Source organism: Macaca fascicularis, chromosome 4, assembly GCF_037993035.2.
Source record: "Macaca fascicularis isolate 582-1 chromosome 4, T2T-MFA8v1.1".
Taxonomy (NCBI): Eukaryota; Metazoa; Chordata; class Mammalia; order Primates; family Cercopithecidae; genus Macaca; species Macaca fascicularis.
In genome coordinates this window covers 91,570,591-91,588,182 of record NC_088378.1, presented here as the reverse complement: position 1 = coordinate 91,588,182, position 17,592 = coordinate 91,570,591, and the positions used below count along the sequence as shown (strand labels likewise).

Below are 17,592 nucleotides of genomic sequence, written 5' to 3'. Positions count from 1 at the left end.
TTATGTACTTTCAATGATATGCTCTCATTGTTTAATGTTAAAAGTGAAAAGGGATTTAAGTAGTCATTTGAATATTTCCTTGTTTCCCCTCAGACTCCGCCCAAACTAAGTACGACAGATGAGGACCTATATTCTTAACTGAGAGCCTAGTTTCTCTTTTATTCTATAGTAAGGGTGTCCATAGAGTTGAAATAAAGATGATTTGCCACTTCTAGAAGCTATTCATTAGCTTATAAATGTCAGAGCTAAATATTTTAATGTCTTAAAAGTTAACATGTATTACTTATGTGGATTATTTTTTTAAATGTACTATAAATTTTACTAAAAATGATGAGTTTAAATGAAAACACACTTATTTTCTTTGCTTTTTAGTGTTACAAAGATAAATCTATGTCTAATAAAGAGATTTTTAGTGATACTTAATGCACACTTAATATTTTGGCCATATCCAAAATGATACCAATATCTTACTCAGGTATGTGCCTCATCAAAAAACACTATTTTCTCATAGTAGCAGAAATATTTTATACCAATATTCTGTCTATGAGAAAGAACTATCTCTCAACTTTTAACTAAAAAATACAATGCCATCATGTTCTGAATTGCTCTGTGAATTTTATTCATAAAGAATTCTTGATATTTAATTGGTATTTTAATAATACAAATACAGAAGATCATTTCTTTGAGTTTCCCTAATTTTTAATAAAAATTTAAGGATTAATATTATTTTAAAGATGGAAACATTTCAAGGCATAATAAGGATAGCAAATTACTAAATGCACTTTGATATTATTAAAAGTGGATATCTTTCACTATGACAATTTTTTTCTATTATAATGACTATATTTACAAGGACAGAAAGTTCATATATTCATTACTGGTATATAAGATAGCAGCTCTATGTTTTCTCCTATTATCTCTACAATAACATCATTTCTAGTTAAATAACATGTTTGGGATATAAATGTACCATAACAGAGTGCTTAAGTAAAAACAGTTCCGGCCAATAATGAGAAAGGTTATACAATAAAGCTGGACCCATGAATGACCTTGAATGTATATATTAGGATCCATACACAGTACCCTCTTCACAGATAAAATGATTGACACAGAAGCCCCTCTATCGTTGGCATTTACTAGATGGGCTCCAGAAAAATTGCTCATCTACCACTACTATTTTATTAGCTTATTTTATGCATGGACATGCTTCCATTTCATAGTGGAGACAAGTAGTTAATCTGTGACATCAGCGTTTTCACTATTCATGTGTCTCCTTTATATCTGGGACATGTTGGAAACTAGGAAGACAAGCAGGAGGAAAAGTTCTAATCTAATTATCAGGCCTAGAAATAGTGACGTTTCATTACTAAAGCACTTCTATTAACATTATTCAAGGTTTCCTTTTAATCAAGTTTAAAATGAAAAGATGAGTTCATTTACTAAATTCAGTTGCATTTAAAGAAGAAACTATTTCATAAGAATAAGAAAATCCTCCTATTACCTCCAGAAATATATTCAATGTCTAGAAAAAATAAATAAGGTAGAATAATTTCCAAGAAAGTTGCTTGGCCTAAATTCAAAATGCATGAAATGCTTACAAGACTATGCCCATTTGTGGCAATATATGTTGTAATAATCTCATGCATAGTGAATCTTCCACTGGGAGAGTTGCTTACCTGTGTGAGGTCAGGAATGTCACCTTTATCAATACCAACTTGCTGTGGATTAAAAAAATTAGAAATTAGTAGAACTTTTAAAACTAATTTTTTTCATTTAATGGAATATCACCTATACAATTAGTTAAAACAGCTCAATATTGTTGTAAATGAATTATTTTATATATCAGTCTCACTTGGAACATATGCTTTTTATTCAGTTTTTCACTCAATAAAATAGAGCAATAATTTCATGAAATAGCTAGATATAACAAATGTATAGAATTCTACTAGAATCTAAAAACAAATGACAATAAATTAAAGCATAAAATGCAATGGTATCCTCCTTAGTCAACAGAAGCTCAAAACGTACAACACTGCTTAGACTAAATTTAGTAGTTAATTATGCCCAGCTTCTGGATAGGGAATGTTCATTTAGTTCTAAAACTCATTCAGAGTATAATTTCCACTCTTTCTCCCACAGACCTAACTTTTTTAGTTTCTTATGTATCCTTTCAGAGTTTCTTTATGTATATTCAAGGAAATATGAAATTATACAAATATATACTTATTTCCCCATTACTATACAAACAATAGCATATTATATATAATGAACTTATATTTTTCACTTAAAATATATCTTAGACATATATCCATATAAACACACAGTATGTCCTCATTTAATAAACAGCTGCATAGAACTTCCTTGTCCTATATTTAATTAGTAACTTATTAATGGACACTAAATTTGCTTTTGATCTCTTGCCATTGCAAGCAGTGCTGCACACACCATTCTGCGTGTGTGTGTACATATCTGTGTGATATACTTGTAGAAGTGGAATTACCAGGTAAAAGTATATGCATATTGTTAATTTTGTTAGCATGGGGTAGGGGCAGAGAAAGAGAGAAGGCAGGAAAAGCAAATATGAAAAAATATTAATAAAGGTAAATCAATGAAGAGACCATATTTGTTCATTATACATCAATTCTTTTATAGGTCTGAAAATTATTCAAAGTGAAAAGTTGGGGAAAAACACAAATCACAAGTTCATCATATCATTTTCATATAAATAATGAAATTGAGGTTCAAAGAAACAAAGTGAGTTAAGCCAAAGTATCTCTCCTTGAGAAATGAAGAGCTTTGATTATACTGATGGAAATGTAGGAGTATATACATGAAGAAAATGTGCTGCTACAAAGACAATAAAGTAAACTGGAGATCAGAAAATCCATTTGTGCGTCAAATGCTGAACTACCTTCTTTCCTTTTTCTTCTCTGTGTCTACAGCGGGGTTTCTCAGTCTTGGCACTATTGGCAATTGGGGAAGATAATTCTTGTTGGGTGGTATCCTGTGCATCATAGGATGTTTAGCAGCATCCCTGACCTCTACCCACAGGATGCTAGTAGCCACCCTCTCCAGTGTAATAACAAAAACATCTCTAAATGTTATCCTTTGAGGATGGGAGGGAAGCCAAGTCACTTGCTGTTGAGACCACTGACATAGAGCACTTGCCCTAATCTCTCTGGATCAAATAATGTTTGAATCCAGAATTCCAGACTTTACTTTTTTTTGCAACTACCAAATATTATTTTTTAATTTCTTTTAAAAATTTTTCCATTTTTATTTTAGATTCAGGGGTACAAGTGCAGATTTGTTACAAGGGTACATTGTATGATGCTGAGGTTTGGGCTTCTATTAATGCTGTCACCCAGATAGTGAACACAGTGCCTAACAGGAAGGTTTTCAGCCCTTGACTTCTTCCCTTTGTAGCTCTTTTTGGAGTCCCCGGTGTCGACTGTTCTCATCTCTATGTGTGTACCCAAGGTTTAGCTCTCACTAATAAGTAAGAACATGTGGTATTTAGTTTTATGTTTCTGCGTTAGTTCACTTAGGATAATGGCCCCCAGCTACATTCACATTGCTGCAAAGGGCATGATTTCATTCTTTTTTATGGCTGCATAGTATTCCATGGTGCATATGTACCACATTTTCTTTAACCAGTCCACTACTGATGGGCACCTAGGTTGATTCCATGCCTTTGCTATTGTGAATAGTGCTGCAACTAACATATGAGTGCATGTGTCTTTTCAGTAGAATAATTTATTTTCCTTTGGGTATATACTCAGTAATGGGATTACTCAAACAGTAGTTCTATTGTTAGTTCTTTGAGAAATCTCCAAACTACTTTCTGCAGTGGCTGAACTACATTCTCATCAACGGTGTATATGAGTTCCCTTTTCTCTGTAGCCTTGTCAACATGTTGTTTTTTGGCTTTTTAATAATATTCATTCTGACTAGGTGTAAGATAGTATCTCACTGGGGTTCTGATTTGCATTTCTCTGATGATTAGTGATGTTGAGCATTTTTCCATACATTTGTTGGCCACTTATATGTCTTCTTTTGAGAAGTGTCTGTTCATGTCCTTTGCCCACTTTTTAATGGAGTTGTTTTTCTTGGTGATTTATTTAAATTCCTTATAGATTCTGGACATTAATCATTGGTCAGAAACAAAGGTGATGAGTATTTTCGCTCATTCTGTAGGTTGTCTGTTTACTCTGTTAATAGTTTCTTTTGCTGTGCAGCTCTTCAGTTTAAACAGGTCTCAGTTGCCAATTTTAATTTTTGTTGCAATTGATTTTGAGGACTTTGTCATAAATTCTTTGCCAATGCCAATGTCCAGAAGGATATTTTCTAAGTTTCCTTCTAGCACTTTCATAGTTTGAGGTATTTCATCCATCTTTAGTTAATTTTTGTATGTGTTGATATAGGTAGGGGATCCAGTCTCATTCTTTTGCATATGGCTAGCCAGTTTTCCCAGCGCCATTTCTGAATAAGGAGTCCTTTCCCCTTGTTATGCTTATTTTTGTCAACTTATTAAGGATCAGTTGGTTGTAGGTAAGCTGCTTTATTTCTGGGTTCTCTACTCTGTTCCACTGTTCTATGTGTCTGTTTTTGTACCAGTATCATGCTGTTTTGTTTACTGTACCCTTGTAGTATAGTTTGAAGTCAGGTAATGTGATGCCTCTGGCTTTGTTCTTTTTGCTTAAGATTGCTTTGGCGATTCCACCTCTTTTTTGGCTTCATATAAATTTAGAATAATTTCTTCTAGTTCTGTGGAAAATGATGTTGATAATTTGATAGACATAGGATTAAATCTACAGATTGCTTTGGGCAGTAGAGCCATTTTTACAATATTTATTCTTCCAATCTATGAGCGTGAAATGCTTTTCCATTTGTTTGTGTTCTCTCTCACTTCCAGTAGTGTTTTGTAGTCCTCCTTGTAGAGATCTTTTATCTCCTTGGTTAGAGGTACTCCTAGGTTTTAAATTTTTTTGTTTGGCTATTGTAAATGGGATTGCATTCTTGATTTGGTTCTCAGATTGGAAGTTACTGGTGCATAGAAATGCTATTGATTTTGATGTTTATAGGTAGATTTTTGTATCCTGAAACTTTACTGAAGTTGTTTATCAGGTCTAGGAGTTTTTTGATGGAATTTGAGGATTTTCTGGTATAGAATCATATCCTTAGCAAAGAGAGATAGTTTTACTTCCTCTTTTCCTATTTGGATTCCTTTTATTTCTCTCTGTATCCTGACTGCTCTGTAGGACTTGCAGTATTATGCTGAATAGTAGTGGTGAGAGTGGGCATCCTTGTCTTGTTCTAGTTCTTAAAGGGAATGCTTCCAGCTTTTGCTCATTCAGTGTGATGTTGGCTGTGGGTTTGTCATAGATGGTTCTTATATTTTGAAGTATGCTCCTTCAATGTCTAATTAGTCAAGGGTTTGTATCACGAAGGGAGGTTGGATTTTACAGAAAGCTTTTGCTGCGTCTATTAATTATATGGTTTTCGTTTTTAATTCTGTTTACGTGGTGAATTACATTTGTTGTTTTGCACATGTTGAACCAACCTTGCATCCCAGGAATAAAGCCCACTTGATTGTGGTTAATTAACTTTTTGATGTGGTGCTGGATTTGATTTGCTATTATTTTGTTGAGGATTTCTGCATCTGTATTTGTCAGGGATATTGACTTGTAGTTTTCTTTTTTTCTTGTGCCTTTGCCAGATTTTAGTATCAGGATGACACTGGTTTCATAGAATGAGTTAGGGAGGAATCCCTCCTTCTCAATTTATTGAAATAGTTTCAGTAGAATTGCTACCAGTTCTTCTTTTTTTTTTTTTTTTTACATCTGATAGAATTTAGCTGTGAATCCATTTGGTCCAAGGCTTTTATTGTTTAGTAGGTTTTCTCACTACTGAAGTCAGCTGCAGAACTTGTTATTGGTTTTTCAGACCAATAGCAGAGTTTCAATTTCTTCCTGGTCCAATACTGAAAGGTTGTATGTTTCCAGAAATTTATCCATTTCCCCTAGATTTCTACTTTGCTTGAATAGAGGTGTTCGTAGTAGTCCAGAGGATTTTTTCTATTTTTGTGGGATCAATTGAAATGTCACCTTTGTCTGTGTGATTGGATTTATTTGGATCTTCTCTCTTTTTTTTCATTGTTAATCTAGCTAGTGGTCGATCAATCTTGTTTATCATTTCAAAGAACCAATTTTTATTTCATTGATTCTTTGTATGTTTTGGGGGTGTCAATCCCATTTATTTATTTATTTAATTTCCATAGGTTATTGGGGAACAAGTGAGGTGGTGTTTGGTTACATGAGTATTTAGTGGTGATCTGTGAGATTTTGGAGCAGCCATCACCTGAGCAGTATACACTGCACTCTATTTGTAGTCTTTATCCCTCACCCTCTTCCCACCCTTTCCCCCTGATTTCCCCAAAGCCCATTGTGTCATTATTATGCTTTTGCATCCTCATAGCTTAGCTCCCACTTATGAATGAGAATATATAATGTTTGGTTTTCCATTCCTGAGTTACTTCACTTAGAATAATAGTCTCCAATCTAATCCATGTCACTGCAAATGCCATTAACTCATTCCTTTTTATAGCTAAGTAATATTCCATTATATATATATATATATATATATAAATAAAATATATATATCACACTTTATCCATTCATGGATAGGTAGGCAGTTCAGTTGGTTCCACGATTTTGCAATTATGAATTGTGCTGCTATAAACATGTGTGTGCAAGTATGACTTCTTTTCCTCTGGGTAGATACCCAGTAGAGGGATTGCTGGATCAAATGGTAGTTCTGCTTTCAGTTATTTAAGGAATCTCCACACTGTTTTCCACAGTGGCTGTACTAGTTTACATTCCCACCAGCAGTGTAGAAGTGCTCCCTGATCACCACACCCATGCCAACATCTACTGTATTTTTGTTGTTGTTGTTGTTGTTTGTTTGTTTTTTGATGTTTTGATTATGGCCATTCTTGCAGGAGTAAGGTGGTATCACATTGCAGTTTTGATTTGCATTTCCCTGATTGTTAGTGATGTTAAGCATTTTTTCATATGTCTGTTGGCCATTTGTGTATCTTCTTTTGAGAATTGTTTATTTATGTCCTTAGCCCACTTTTTGATGGGATTTCTTTTTCTTGCTGATTTGAGTTCATTGTAGATTCTGTGAAGATTTTTTCCCACTCTTTGGGTTGTCTGTTTACTGTGCTGACTATTCCTTTTGCTTTGCAAAAGTTCTTTAGTTTAGATGTATAGATTGTGAAGATTTTTTCCCACTCCGTGGGTTGTCTGTTTACTGTGCTGACTATTCCCTTCACTTTGCAAAAGTTCTTTAGTTTAATTAAGTCCCAGAAATTTATCTTTGTTTTTTTGCATTTGCTTTTGGGTTCCTGGTCATGAAATCCTCGCCTACGCCAATGTCTAGAAGGGTTTTTCCAATGTTATCTTCTAGAATTTTTACAGTTTCAGATCTTACATTTAAGTCTTTAATCCATCTTGAGTTTCTTTTGTATAAGGTGAGAGATGAGGATCCAATCTTATTCTCGTACATGTGGCTAGCCAATTATCCCAGCACCATTTGTTGAAAAGGTTGTCCTTCCCCTCACTTTGTTTTTGTTGGCTTTGTTGAAGATCAGTAGGCTGTAAGCATTTGGGTTTATTTCTGGGCTCTCTGTTCTGTTCCATTGGTCTATGTGCCTATTTTCACACAAGTACCATGCTGTTTTGGTGACTATAGCCTTATAGTATAGTTTTAAATCAGGTAATGTGACGCCTCCAGATTTGTTCTCTTTGCTTAGTCTTGCTTTGGCTATGTGGGCTCTTTTTTGGTTCCACATGAATTTTAGAATTTTTTTTTTCTAATTCTGTGAAGAGTAATTCATTTTGATAGGAATCACATTTAATTTGTAGATTGCTTTTGGCAGTATGGTCATTTTCACAATATGGATTCTACACAATATGGGATGTTTTTTCATTTGTGTTGTCTATGATATCTTTGAGTAGTGTTTTGTAGTTTTCCTTGTAAAGGTCTTTCACCTCCTCGGTTAGGTATATTGCTAAGTATTTTATTTTTTTGCAGTTATTGTAAAAGAGGTTGAGATCTTGATTTGATTCTCTGTTTGGTAGCTGTTGGTGTATAGAAGAGCTACTGATTTGTGCACATTAATTCTGTATCCGGAAACTCTGTTACATTCTTTTATCAGGTCTAACAGCTTTCTGGAGAGTCTTTAGGGTTTTTTAGGTAAACAATAATATCATCAGCAAACAGAAACAGCTTGACCTCCTCTTTACCAATTTGGATGCCATTTCTTTCTCTTGTTTGATTGCTCTGGCTAGGACTTGTGGTACTATGCTGAAGAGGAGTGGTAAGAGTGGGCATCCTCGTCTTGTTCCAGTTCTCAGAGGAAATGCTAACAACTTTTCCCCATTCAGTATTATATTAGCTGTGGGCTTGTCATAGATGGCTTTTATTATATTGATGTATGTCCCTTGTATGCCAATTTTGTTGAGAGTTTTAATCATTAAGAGATGCTGGAATTTGTCAAATGCTTTTTCTGCATCTATTGAGATGATCATGTGATTTTTGTTTTTAATTCTGATTATGTGGTGTATCACATTTATTGATTTGCATATGTTAAACCTTCCCTCCACCCCTAGTATGAAACCCTTGATCATGGTGGATCATCTTTTTGATATGTTGTTGGATTCAGTTAGCTAGTATTTTGTTAAGGATGTTAGCATCTATGTTAATCGGGGATATTGGTCTGTAGTTTTCTTTTTTGGTTATGTCCTTTTCTGGTTTGGGTATTAGGGTGATACTGGGTTAATAGAATGATTTAGGGAGGGTTCCCTCTTTCTGTCTCTTGTGGAATAGTGTCAATAGGATTGATACCAATTCTTCTTTGAATGTCTGGTAGAAATCTGCTGTGAATTGGTCTGGTCCTGGGCATTTATTTTGTTGGTAATTTTAAAATTACCATTTCAATCTCACTGCTTGCCTGTTCAGGATATCTAATTCTTCCTTATTTAAGCTAGGAGGGTTGTATCTTTTCAGAAATTAATCCATCTCTTCTAGGTTTTCTAGTTTATGTGCGTAAAGGTGCTCATAGTAGCATTGAATCATCTTTTGTATTTCTGTGGTGTCAGTTGTAATATTTCCCATTTCATTTCTTATTGAGCTTATTTGGATTTTCTCTCTTCTTTTCTTGGTTAATCTAGCTAATGGTCTATCAATTTTATTTATCTTTTCCAAAAAAACAGCTTTTTGTTTCATTTATCTTCTGTATTGCTTTTTATTTCAATTTCATTTAGTTTTGCTCTGGATCTTAGTTATTTCCTTTCTTCTGCTGGGTTTCTGTTTGGTTCATTCTTGTTTCTCTTGTTCCTTGAGGTGTGACCTTAGATTGTCTGTCTGTATTCTTTCAAATTTTTTGATGTAGGCATTTAGGGCTATGACCTTTCCTCTTAGCACCGCCTTTGCTGTGTCCCGGAGGTTTTGATAGGTTGTGTCACTACTGTCATTCAGTTTGAATAATTTTTTGATTTTCACTTTGATTTCATGTTTGACCCGATGCTCATTCAGGAGCAGGTTATTACATTTCCATATATTTGCATGGTTTTGGAGGTTCCTTTTGGAGTTGATTTCCAGTTTTATTCCACTGTGGTCTGAGAGAGGGCCTGATATAATTTCAATTTTCTTAAATGTATTGAGGCTCATTTTGTGGTCTATAATATGGTCTATCTTCACGAAAGTTCCATGTGCTATTGAATAGAATGTATATTCTGCATTTGATGGATGGAATGTTCTATATACATTTGTTCAGTCCATTTGTTCCAGGGTACCATTTACATTCATTGTTTCTTTGTTGACTTTCTGTCTTGAAGACCTGTCTAGTGCTGTCAGTGAAATATTGAAGTCCCCCAATATTACTGTGTTGCTATCTCATTTTTTAGGTCTATTAGTAATCATTTTTATAAATTTGGGAGCTCCAGTGTTAGGTACATATAGGTTTAGGATTGTAATATTTACCTGTTGGATGAGGCCTTTTATCATTATATAATGTCCTTTTTTGCCTTTTTTAACTGCTGTTGCTTTAAAGTTTGTATTGTCTGATATAAGAATAGCTCCTCCTGCTCACTTTTGGTGCCCATTTTTCTGAAATGTCTTTTTCCACCCCTTTACCTTAAGTTTGTGTGAGTCTTTATGTGTTAGGTGAGTCTCTTGAAGGCAGCAGGTAGTTGACTGGTGAATTCTTATCCATTCTGCAATTCTGTAGCTTTTAAGTGGAGCATTTAAGCCATTTACATTCAATCTTAGTATTGAGATGTGAGGTACCATTCCATTCACTGTGCTGTTTGTTGCCTGTATACCTTGGTTTTTTGTTTTTGTTTTTTAATTATATTTTTGTTTTATAGTTCCTAGGAGATTTATGCTTTACAGAGGTTCTGTTTTGATGTGTTTCCAGGATTTGTTTCAAGATTTAGAGTTCCTTTTAGCAGTTCTTGTAGTGGTGGCTTGGTAGTGGTGAATTCTCTTAGCATTCATTTGTCTGAAAAAGACTGTATCTTTCCTTTATATATGAAGCTTAGTTTCACTGGGTACAAAATTCTTGGCTGATAATTGTTTTGTTTAAGGAGGCTGAAGATAGGGTGTCAATCCCTTCTAGCTTGTAGGGTTTCTGCTGAGAAATCTGCTGTTAATCTATAATCTAAAGTTATACCTTTAAAGGTATAACTATAAAGGTTTTCCTTTATAGGTTAACTGGTGCTTCTGTCTCACAACTCTTAAGATTCTTTCCTTCATCCTAATGTTAGCTAACCTGATGACAATGTGCCTAGGTAATGTTCTTTTTGTGACGAATTTCCCTGGTGTTCTTTGTGCTTCTTGTATTTGTATGTCTAGGTCTCTAGCAAGGACATGGAAATTTTCCTCAATTATTCCCCCAAATATATTTTCCAAACTTTTAAAATTCTCTTCTTCCTTGGGAACACCAATTATTCTTAGGTTTGGTTGTTTAACAAAATCCCAGACTTCTTGGAGGCTTTGTTTGTATTTTCTTATTCTTTTTTCTTTGTTAGATTGGGTTAATTTAAAGACCTTGTCTTTGAGCTCTGGGTTTCTTTCATCTACCTGTTCAATTCTATTGCTGAGACTTTCCAGAGCATTTTGCATTTCTATAAGTGTGTCCGTTGTTTCCTGAAGTTTTGATTGTTTTTATTTATGCTATCTAATTCCTTGAATATTTCTCCCTTCACTTCTTGTATCATTTTTTGGATTTCCTTACACTGGGCTTTGCCTTTCTCTGGTGCCTCCCTGATTCGCTTAATAACTAACCTCCTGAATTCTTTATCAGGTAAATCAGGGATTTGATGGTTTGGGTCCATTGCTGGTGAGCTAGTATGATTTTTTTGGAGGATTTAAAGAACCTTGTTTTGTCTATTATCAGAGTTGGTTTTCTGGTTCCTTCTCATTTGGGTAGGCTCTGTCAAAGGAAATGTCTAGGGCTGAAGGCTGTTGTTCAGATTCTTTTGTCCCATGCGATCTTCCCTTGCTGTAGTACTCTCCCCCTTTTCCTATGGATGTGGCTTCCTGTGAACCAAGCTGTAGTGATTGTTTTCTCTCTTCTGGATCTAGCCACCCAGCAAGTCTATCAGGCTCCAGGCTGGCACTGGGGGTTGTCTCACAGAGTCCTGTGATATGAACTGTCTGTGGGTCTCTCAGCCATGGATACTAACACCTGTTCTGGTGGAGGTGGCAGAAATGAACTCTGTGCGGGTTTTTAGCTTTGGTGGTTTAATGCACTATTTTTGTGCTGGTTGGCCTCCTGCCAGGACGTGGTACTTTCTAGAGAGCATCAGCTGTGGTAGTATGAGGAGGAACAGGTGGGAGGCAGGGCCCTAGAACTCCCAAGAGTATATGCCCATGTCTTCAGTTACCAGGTAGGTAGGGAAGGACCACTGGGCAAGGGCAGGGCTAGGCATGTTTGAGTTCAGACTCTCCTTGGGCGGGTCTTGCTGCAGCTGCTGTGGGGGTTAGGGGTGAGGTTCCCAGGTCAATGGAGTTATGTTCCTAGGAGGATTATGACTGTCTCTACTGTGTCATGCAGGTTGTCAGGGAAGTGGGGGAAAGGCGGCAGTCACAGGCCTCACCCAGCTCCCATGCAATCCAAAAGACCAGTCTCACTCCCACTGTGGCCCCAGCAACAGCACTGAATGTGTTTCCAGTCAGTGGGCAAGTAGGGCTGAGAACTAGCCCCAGGCTACCTACCTCCCAGCTGTGAAGGCAAATAAGGCTTTTCTTCTTCCCCTGCCTGTGGTGTCTGCACACCAGATTCATACCCTTCCCCGAGTTCTGGCCAAGAGGCCTCTCAATCAGTTCAAATTGTTACAAAGCCTAGCTGGAGATTTCTTTCTCCCTGTGGCCATTTCCTAGTGCCTCTGGCCACCGTACTGAAGGACCCCTGTGAGGTCAGGCAAAAACGGCTTGCTAGGGGACCCAGTAAACTCACAGAGATTTTTTCACTGCTTCTTCTATCCCTGTATTTCGCTTGGCTATCTAAATTGACTCAGTTCCAGGTAAGGTCAAAATCTTCTCCTGTTATCTAGGCCTACAGTTTCCCCAGTGGGGGATGTGTGTTCAGGGGCAGACGATCTCCCTTTCCCAGCTCCACGGTTTGGGCACTCACAGTATTTGAGGTGTCTCCTGGGTCTTGTAGGAGCAATCTGCTTTCTTCATGGGGTCTGTGGGTCCTCTCAGGTTTCCTAATTTATTCCTGCAGTCGTTCTGGAACAAAAATTCACAGTGCGAGCCTCCATATGCTGCTCTGTCCGTCCAAGTTGGAGCTGCAATCTAGTCCTGCCTCCCATCCGCCATGATCCCCTCTTCTTGTCAATTACATTTAGTTTTACTCTGATTTGGGCTATTTGTTTTCTTCTGCTAGCTTTGGGATTAGTTTGTTCTTGTTTTTCTAGTTCCTTTATGTGTGATGTTAGGTTATTAATTTGAGATCTTTCCAGCTTCTTGATGTAGGCATTTAGTGCATAAACTTTCCTCTTAAAACAGCCTTTGCTGCCTCCCAGATATTTTGGTATGTTGTGTCTCTGTTTTCATTTGTTTCAAAGAATGTTTTGATTTCTGCCTTAATTTTGTTGTTTACCCAGTAGTCATTCAAGAACAACTTGTTCAGTTTCCATGTAATTGTGTGGTTTTGAAAGTTCCTCTTGGTATTGATTTCTATTTTTATTCTACTGTGGTCTAAGAATATACTTGCTATGATTTGATTTTTTTAATTTATTGAGATTTGCTTTATGGCTGAGCATGCGGTGGATCTTAGGGTATGTACCCTGTACAAGTGACAAGAACATATATTCTGTGGTTGTTGGGTGGAGTATTCTGCAGATGTCTATTAGGTCCAATTGGTCTAGTGTCAAATTGAAGTTCATAATTTCTTTGTTAGTTTTCTGCCTCAATGATCTGTCTAATGCTTTCCGTGGGGTGATGAAGTCCCTCATTATTATTGTGTGGCTGTCTGTCTTTTATTAGGTCAAGAAGTACTTATTTTATAAATCTAGGTTCTCCAATGTTGGGTGTGTATATATTGAGGATAGTTAAGTCTTTTTTTCCCCCTAATCTCTCACCTTTGGCTAAAAATTAAGTCTTCTCGTTGAATTGAACCCTTTTTTTATTATGTAATGCCCTTCTTTGTCCTTTTTCTTTCTTTCTTTCTTTTTTATTCTTTACTGTTGGTTTTAAGTCTATTTTATCTGATACAAGAGCAACAACCTCTGTCCTTTTTTGTTTTCTGTTGGTATGATAGATGTTTTTTCATCCCTTTACTTTGAGGCTATGGGTGTCATTACATGAGATGGATGAACTGAAGACAGCAGAAGGTTGGGTCTTTTTTTTAAATCCAACTTGCCACTCTGTGTCTTTTCAGGCAGGTATTTGTACCATTTACATTCAAGGTTAGTATTCACATGTGAGGTTTCATTCCTGTCATGGTATTGTTAATTGGTTGCTTTATAGTCTCAATTGTGAAGTTGCTTTGTAGGAACTATGGACTATGTACTTATATGTGTTTTTGTGGTAGCAGGTTTCTTTGGTTTCCAAGTTTAGAACTCCCTTAAGCACGTCTTGTAAGGCCAGTTGATTGGTAACACATTCCCTTAGCAAATGCTTGTCTGGGAAAGATTTTATTTCACTTCCACTTACGAAGCTTAGTTTGGTGGGGTATGAAATTCTTAGCTGGAATTTCTTTTCTTTAAGAATGCTAAGAATAGGCTACCAATCTCCGGCTTGTAAAGTTTCTTTTAAGAAGTCTGCCATTAGCCTGATGAGGTTCGTTTTATAGGTGATTTGATCCTTTTCTCTAGTTGCCATTAGGATTTTTTCTTGTGTTGATCTTAGAAAGTCTGATGACTATGTGCCTTGGGATGGTCATCTTGTATAGTATCTTATAGGGGTTCTCTGAATTTCTTGTATTCACATGTCAATCTCTTCAGCAAGACTGGGGAAATTTTTATGGATTATATCCTCAAATATGTTTTCCAAGTTGCTCACTCTCTCTTCTTCTCTCTCAGGAATGCCAATGAATTGCAGGTTTGCTTGCTTTACTTAGTACCATATTTCTTGGAGGTTTTGTTCATTTTTTAAAATTCTTTGCTTTATTTGTGTCTGACTGGGTTGATTCGAAGGACTGGTCTTCAAGCTCTGAAATTCTCTCCTCTGTGTGATCTAGTCTGTCATTAAGGCTTCCAACTACATTTTGAAATTCCTGTAGTGAACTTCTCAACTGTAGAAGTTCTGTTTAGTTCTTTTTAAATATAGCTAGATCATCTTTCATATCTTGGATCATTTTTCTGGCTTCCTTGGATTGGATTTCAACTGTCCCTTGGATCTTATTAAGCTTCCTTGCCATCCAGATTCTGAATTCAGTGTCCATAATTTCAGACATTTCAATGTGGTTAGGATCCACTGCTAGGGAGCTAGTGCCATCCTTTAGAGGTAACAAAACACTCTGACTTTTTTCATTGCCTAAGTTCTTGAGCTGATTCCTTCTCACCTGAGGGAGCTGGCTTTTCTTTTCTTTGTCAATTTGCTTTCGTTTGGATAGGGCTTTTTGTTTTTACATTCTTTTTTTCCCTTAAGGGTTGACTGGTGAATGTTGTATATAGTTGATTGGTTTTGTTTCTGAGTGCTTTCAGAGGGTCAAAGCTCTGTTCTAGGTTCTGAGGTTATGGATGGGTTCCTGTGGTGCGTTTCAGAGGTATTGCATGGTGAAACAATGTATTTTTGTTTGGTGGTGCAATTTAGATTGCAGTCTCGTAGATGGCGCTTCACAGTGACATCAGGGTCAACAGGTATACTCTTACTCAGCCAGGCACCTCTTATTTTTCAGTGTGTATGTGGCAGTGCTCTGGGGAGGAGAGGCAGGGGCCAAGAGATAACTCCCTGTCCAAGTTTGTTTCCAGGCCTTGGGCCTTGGTGCTGTCTCCTTCAACTACTAGTGCTGTACCCATGTTTTCTTTGCCCAAAAGGGGGCTTTGGCGGGCTGTGCTACCCTCTCCCTTTAGGGGTGGTCCCAGCTGAGAGGTCACCAGGAGATCTCTAACTCTTGGGGGGGCCCACTGCGCTTGTTAGAGTCAGAGCAGGTTGTGGGATATGACTACTAGTGGTCTGGTGTTGCAGTGGGTTGGGGTGAAGGACCCCTGGGCAGGGCAATGGTATCATGCGTATGCAAGTGGAAAAGTGCCTGTGGCCCAGGGTTTCCAATCTGGCAGACAGCTGTGGGACCCACTCAGCTTGTGTTCCTCTCACCCAACAGGTCTTCCTCCAGTGTCTGCCCCAGGAGCATCTTGACATCTTGACATCTTGACTGGCTAGACTTGTCCCAAGTCTTCTGCTCCCAGATCACAGAGCTGTTCAGATGATGTGGGCTGCAGGGCTCCCTGGGAAAGAAGCTGTGGCTATCAGGCCGCACCCTTCCCAGATGGGTCTTGTGAAGGGAGGGACACACAGCTCCTACATTTGCACAAGAACCTGCACCAGTATAAGAATCTAAGTCACAATCTTCTTTTTGTTCTGACACTGGGGGCTCCTCCTCCACTTGAGCTCAGGCCATAGATCTCAGCAAGATACTCGTGGGCCGTGTGCTTGAGTCCCAGGGAGTTGAAACCAGGCCTGCAGATTTGTCTTCTGGCCCCTCGGGGTCAAGCACTGGCTGCACTGGGGGTGCCAGACTGCTTCCAGGCCACCAGCAAAACACTCAAGTAGGGAAGCGGGGGCTGCACTGTGGATATCCTCCTGCGGGGGTGGCCAGGCAGGCAATCTTGGGAGGGGCCAGCAGGCGAGGGGGCATTCATCCTGGTCCTGCAGCAATGGCAGGTCCCGGCCAGTAGAGAGCAGGAACTGCAGAGCAAGATGGAGAGCCTTGGGGGATGGGCACCTATGGATGTGTTTTACTGCAGCTGGCATGTGGTGGCTCCCAGCAGGCTTCCCAGCTTCCTCCCTCTTCAACTATGGTATCTGTGTTGTCCCTCTATTGATTTTCAGTATTTTCTCTCAAAAGATCTGTTGATCATCAGTGTGATGATTCACTAGATATTTTGGTTCCTCCTGGTGGGAGAGGCATTTGCCAGCTTTGTCTAGTTGGCCGTCTTCCTTCCCTCTCTGGAATTCACCTTCTAATGACTGAACTGTGACTTTAGGAACAGTTTAGCCACTGATACCTCCCTAAACCCACTTATATTATTACAAATTAGGGAAATTGTAAATTAAAGCAACTGCATTGTGTTTATTTGTACGTTTTAACACCACTTTAGATGATCCATTTAAAAATATTAATATGAACAAAAGAGGCATTTTTATGAGACTGACTCGCTGCCTACTGTGCTAAGAAGGCACCGAAAGAGGCATTTTTAAAAATAAAATATTATGGATCCCTAATACTTAAATCACTTCAGGAAAAGGTGACGTATTTCCATTAAATGGATAATTGTGTTCAAAGAGACAATTTAAGAATTCTTCCTCAACACTGCTATTTTTATTGCTCTGAACTTCTGAACCACATTATCATTAGAGGATTAAAGTGTGTTACAGAAATCTCATCACTTTCTGTCTGCAAATATTCTGGGAGATGTAACTCCTATGATTTCGATATCTACCTTAGAATAGAAAACTAAGAATAACTTAGTTCTATAAAAGAGAAGAGTATTTAGCAGAAATATGTCTTACCTGTAAAAATTATTTTACAAAGTTTTACTTGTCTGCCATACGAGACTTCAGAATAAGAATATAAGACATAGTAAGTTTTCTGTACTTCAAGCAATTTAAAAAATTTGAGTATTTCCATAGAACTTGTTCAACTACATTACCTTTTCTTCAATACAATGAACAACTTACTGTTACTATTTCCCAAATAACCAATATATAAAGTTGTATTTTGAAAATCATATTCTAGAAATTTTCTTGAGACTCTTCAGGTAAGTGTTACTAACTATGGGATAGCTATTGAGTATGAATCCATACATAGACCACACGAGTACTATATAGTAAAGAGAGATTTGTACATTTGTT

At 37.4% G+C, this 17,592-nt stretch overlaps 1 protein-coding gene across 15 annotated transcripts in view; it reads right to left on the bottom strand.

Annotated features, from left to right (window-relative positions):
• Positions 1-17,592, bottom strand: part of SNAP91 (synaptosome associated protein 91) — a 165,926-nt gene that overhangs the window by 76,562 nt on the left and 71,772 nt on the right. For all 15 annotated transcript variants that reach the window (XM_045391174.1, XM_045391182.1, XM_005552456.3 and 12 more), the window contains exon 9: positions 1,677-1,718. In XM_045391174.1, coding sequence (XP_045247109.1) covers positions 1,677-1,718 — 42 coding nt within the window. The remainder of the gene's footprint in view (positions 1-1,676; positions 1,719-17,592) is intronic.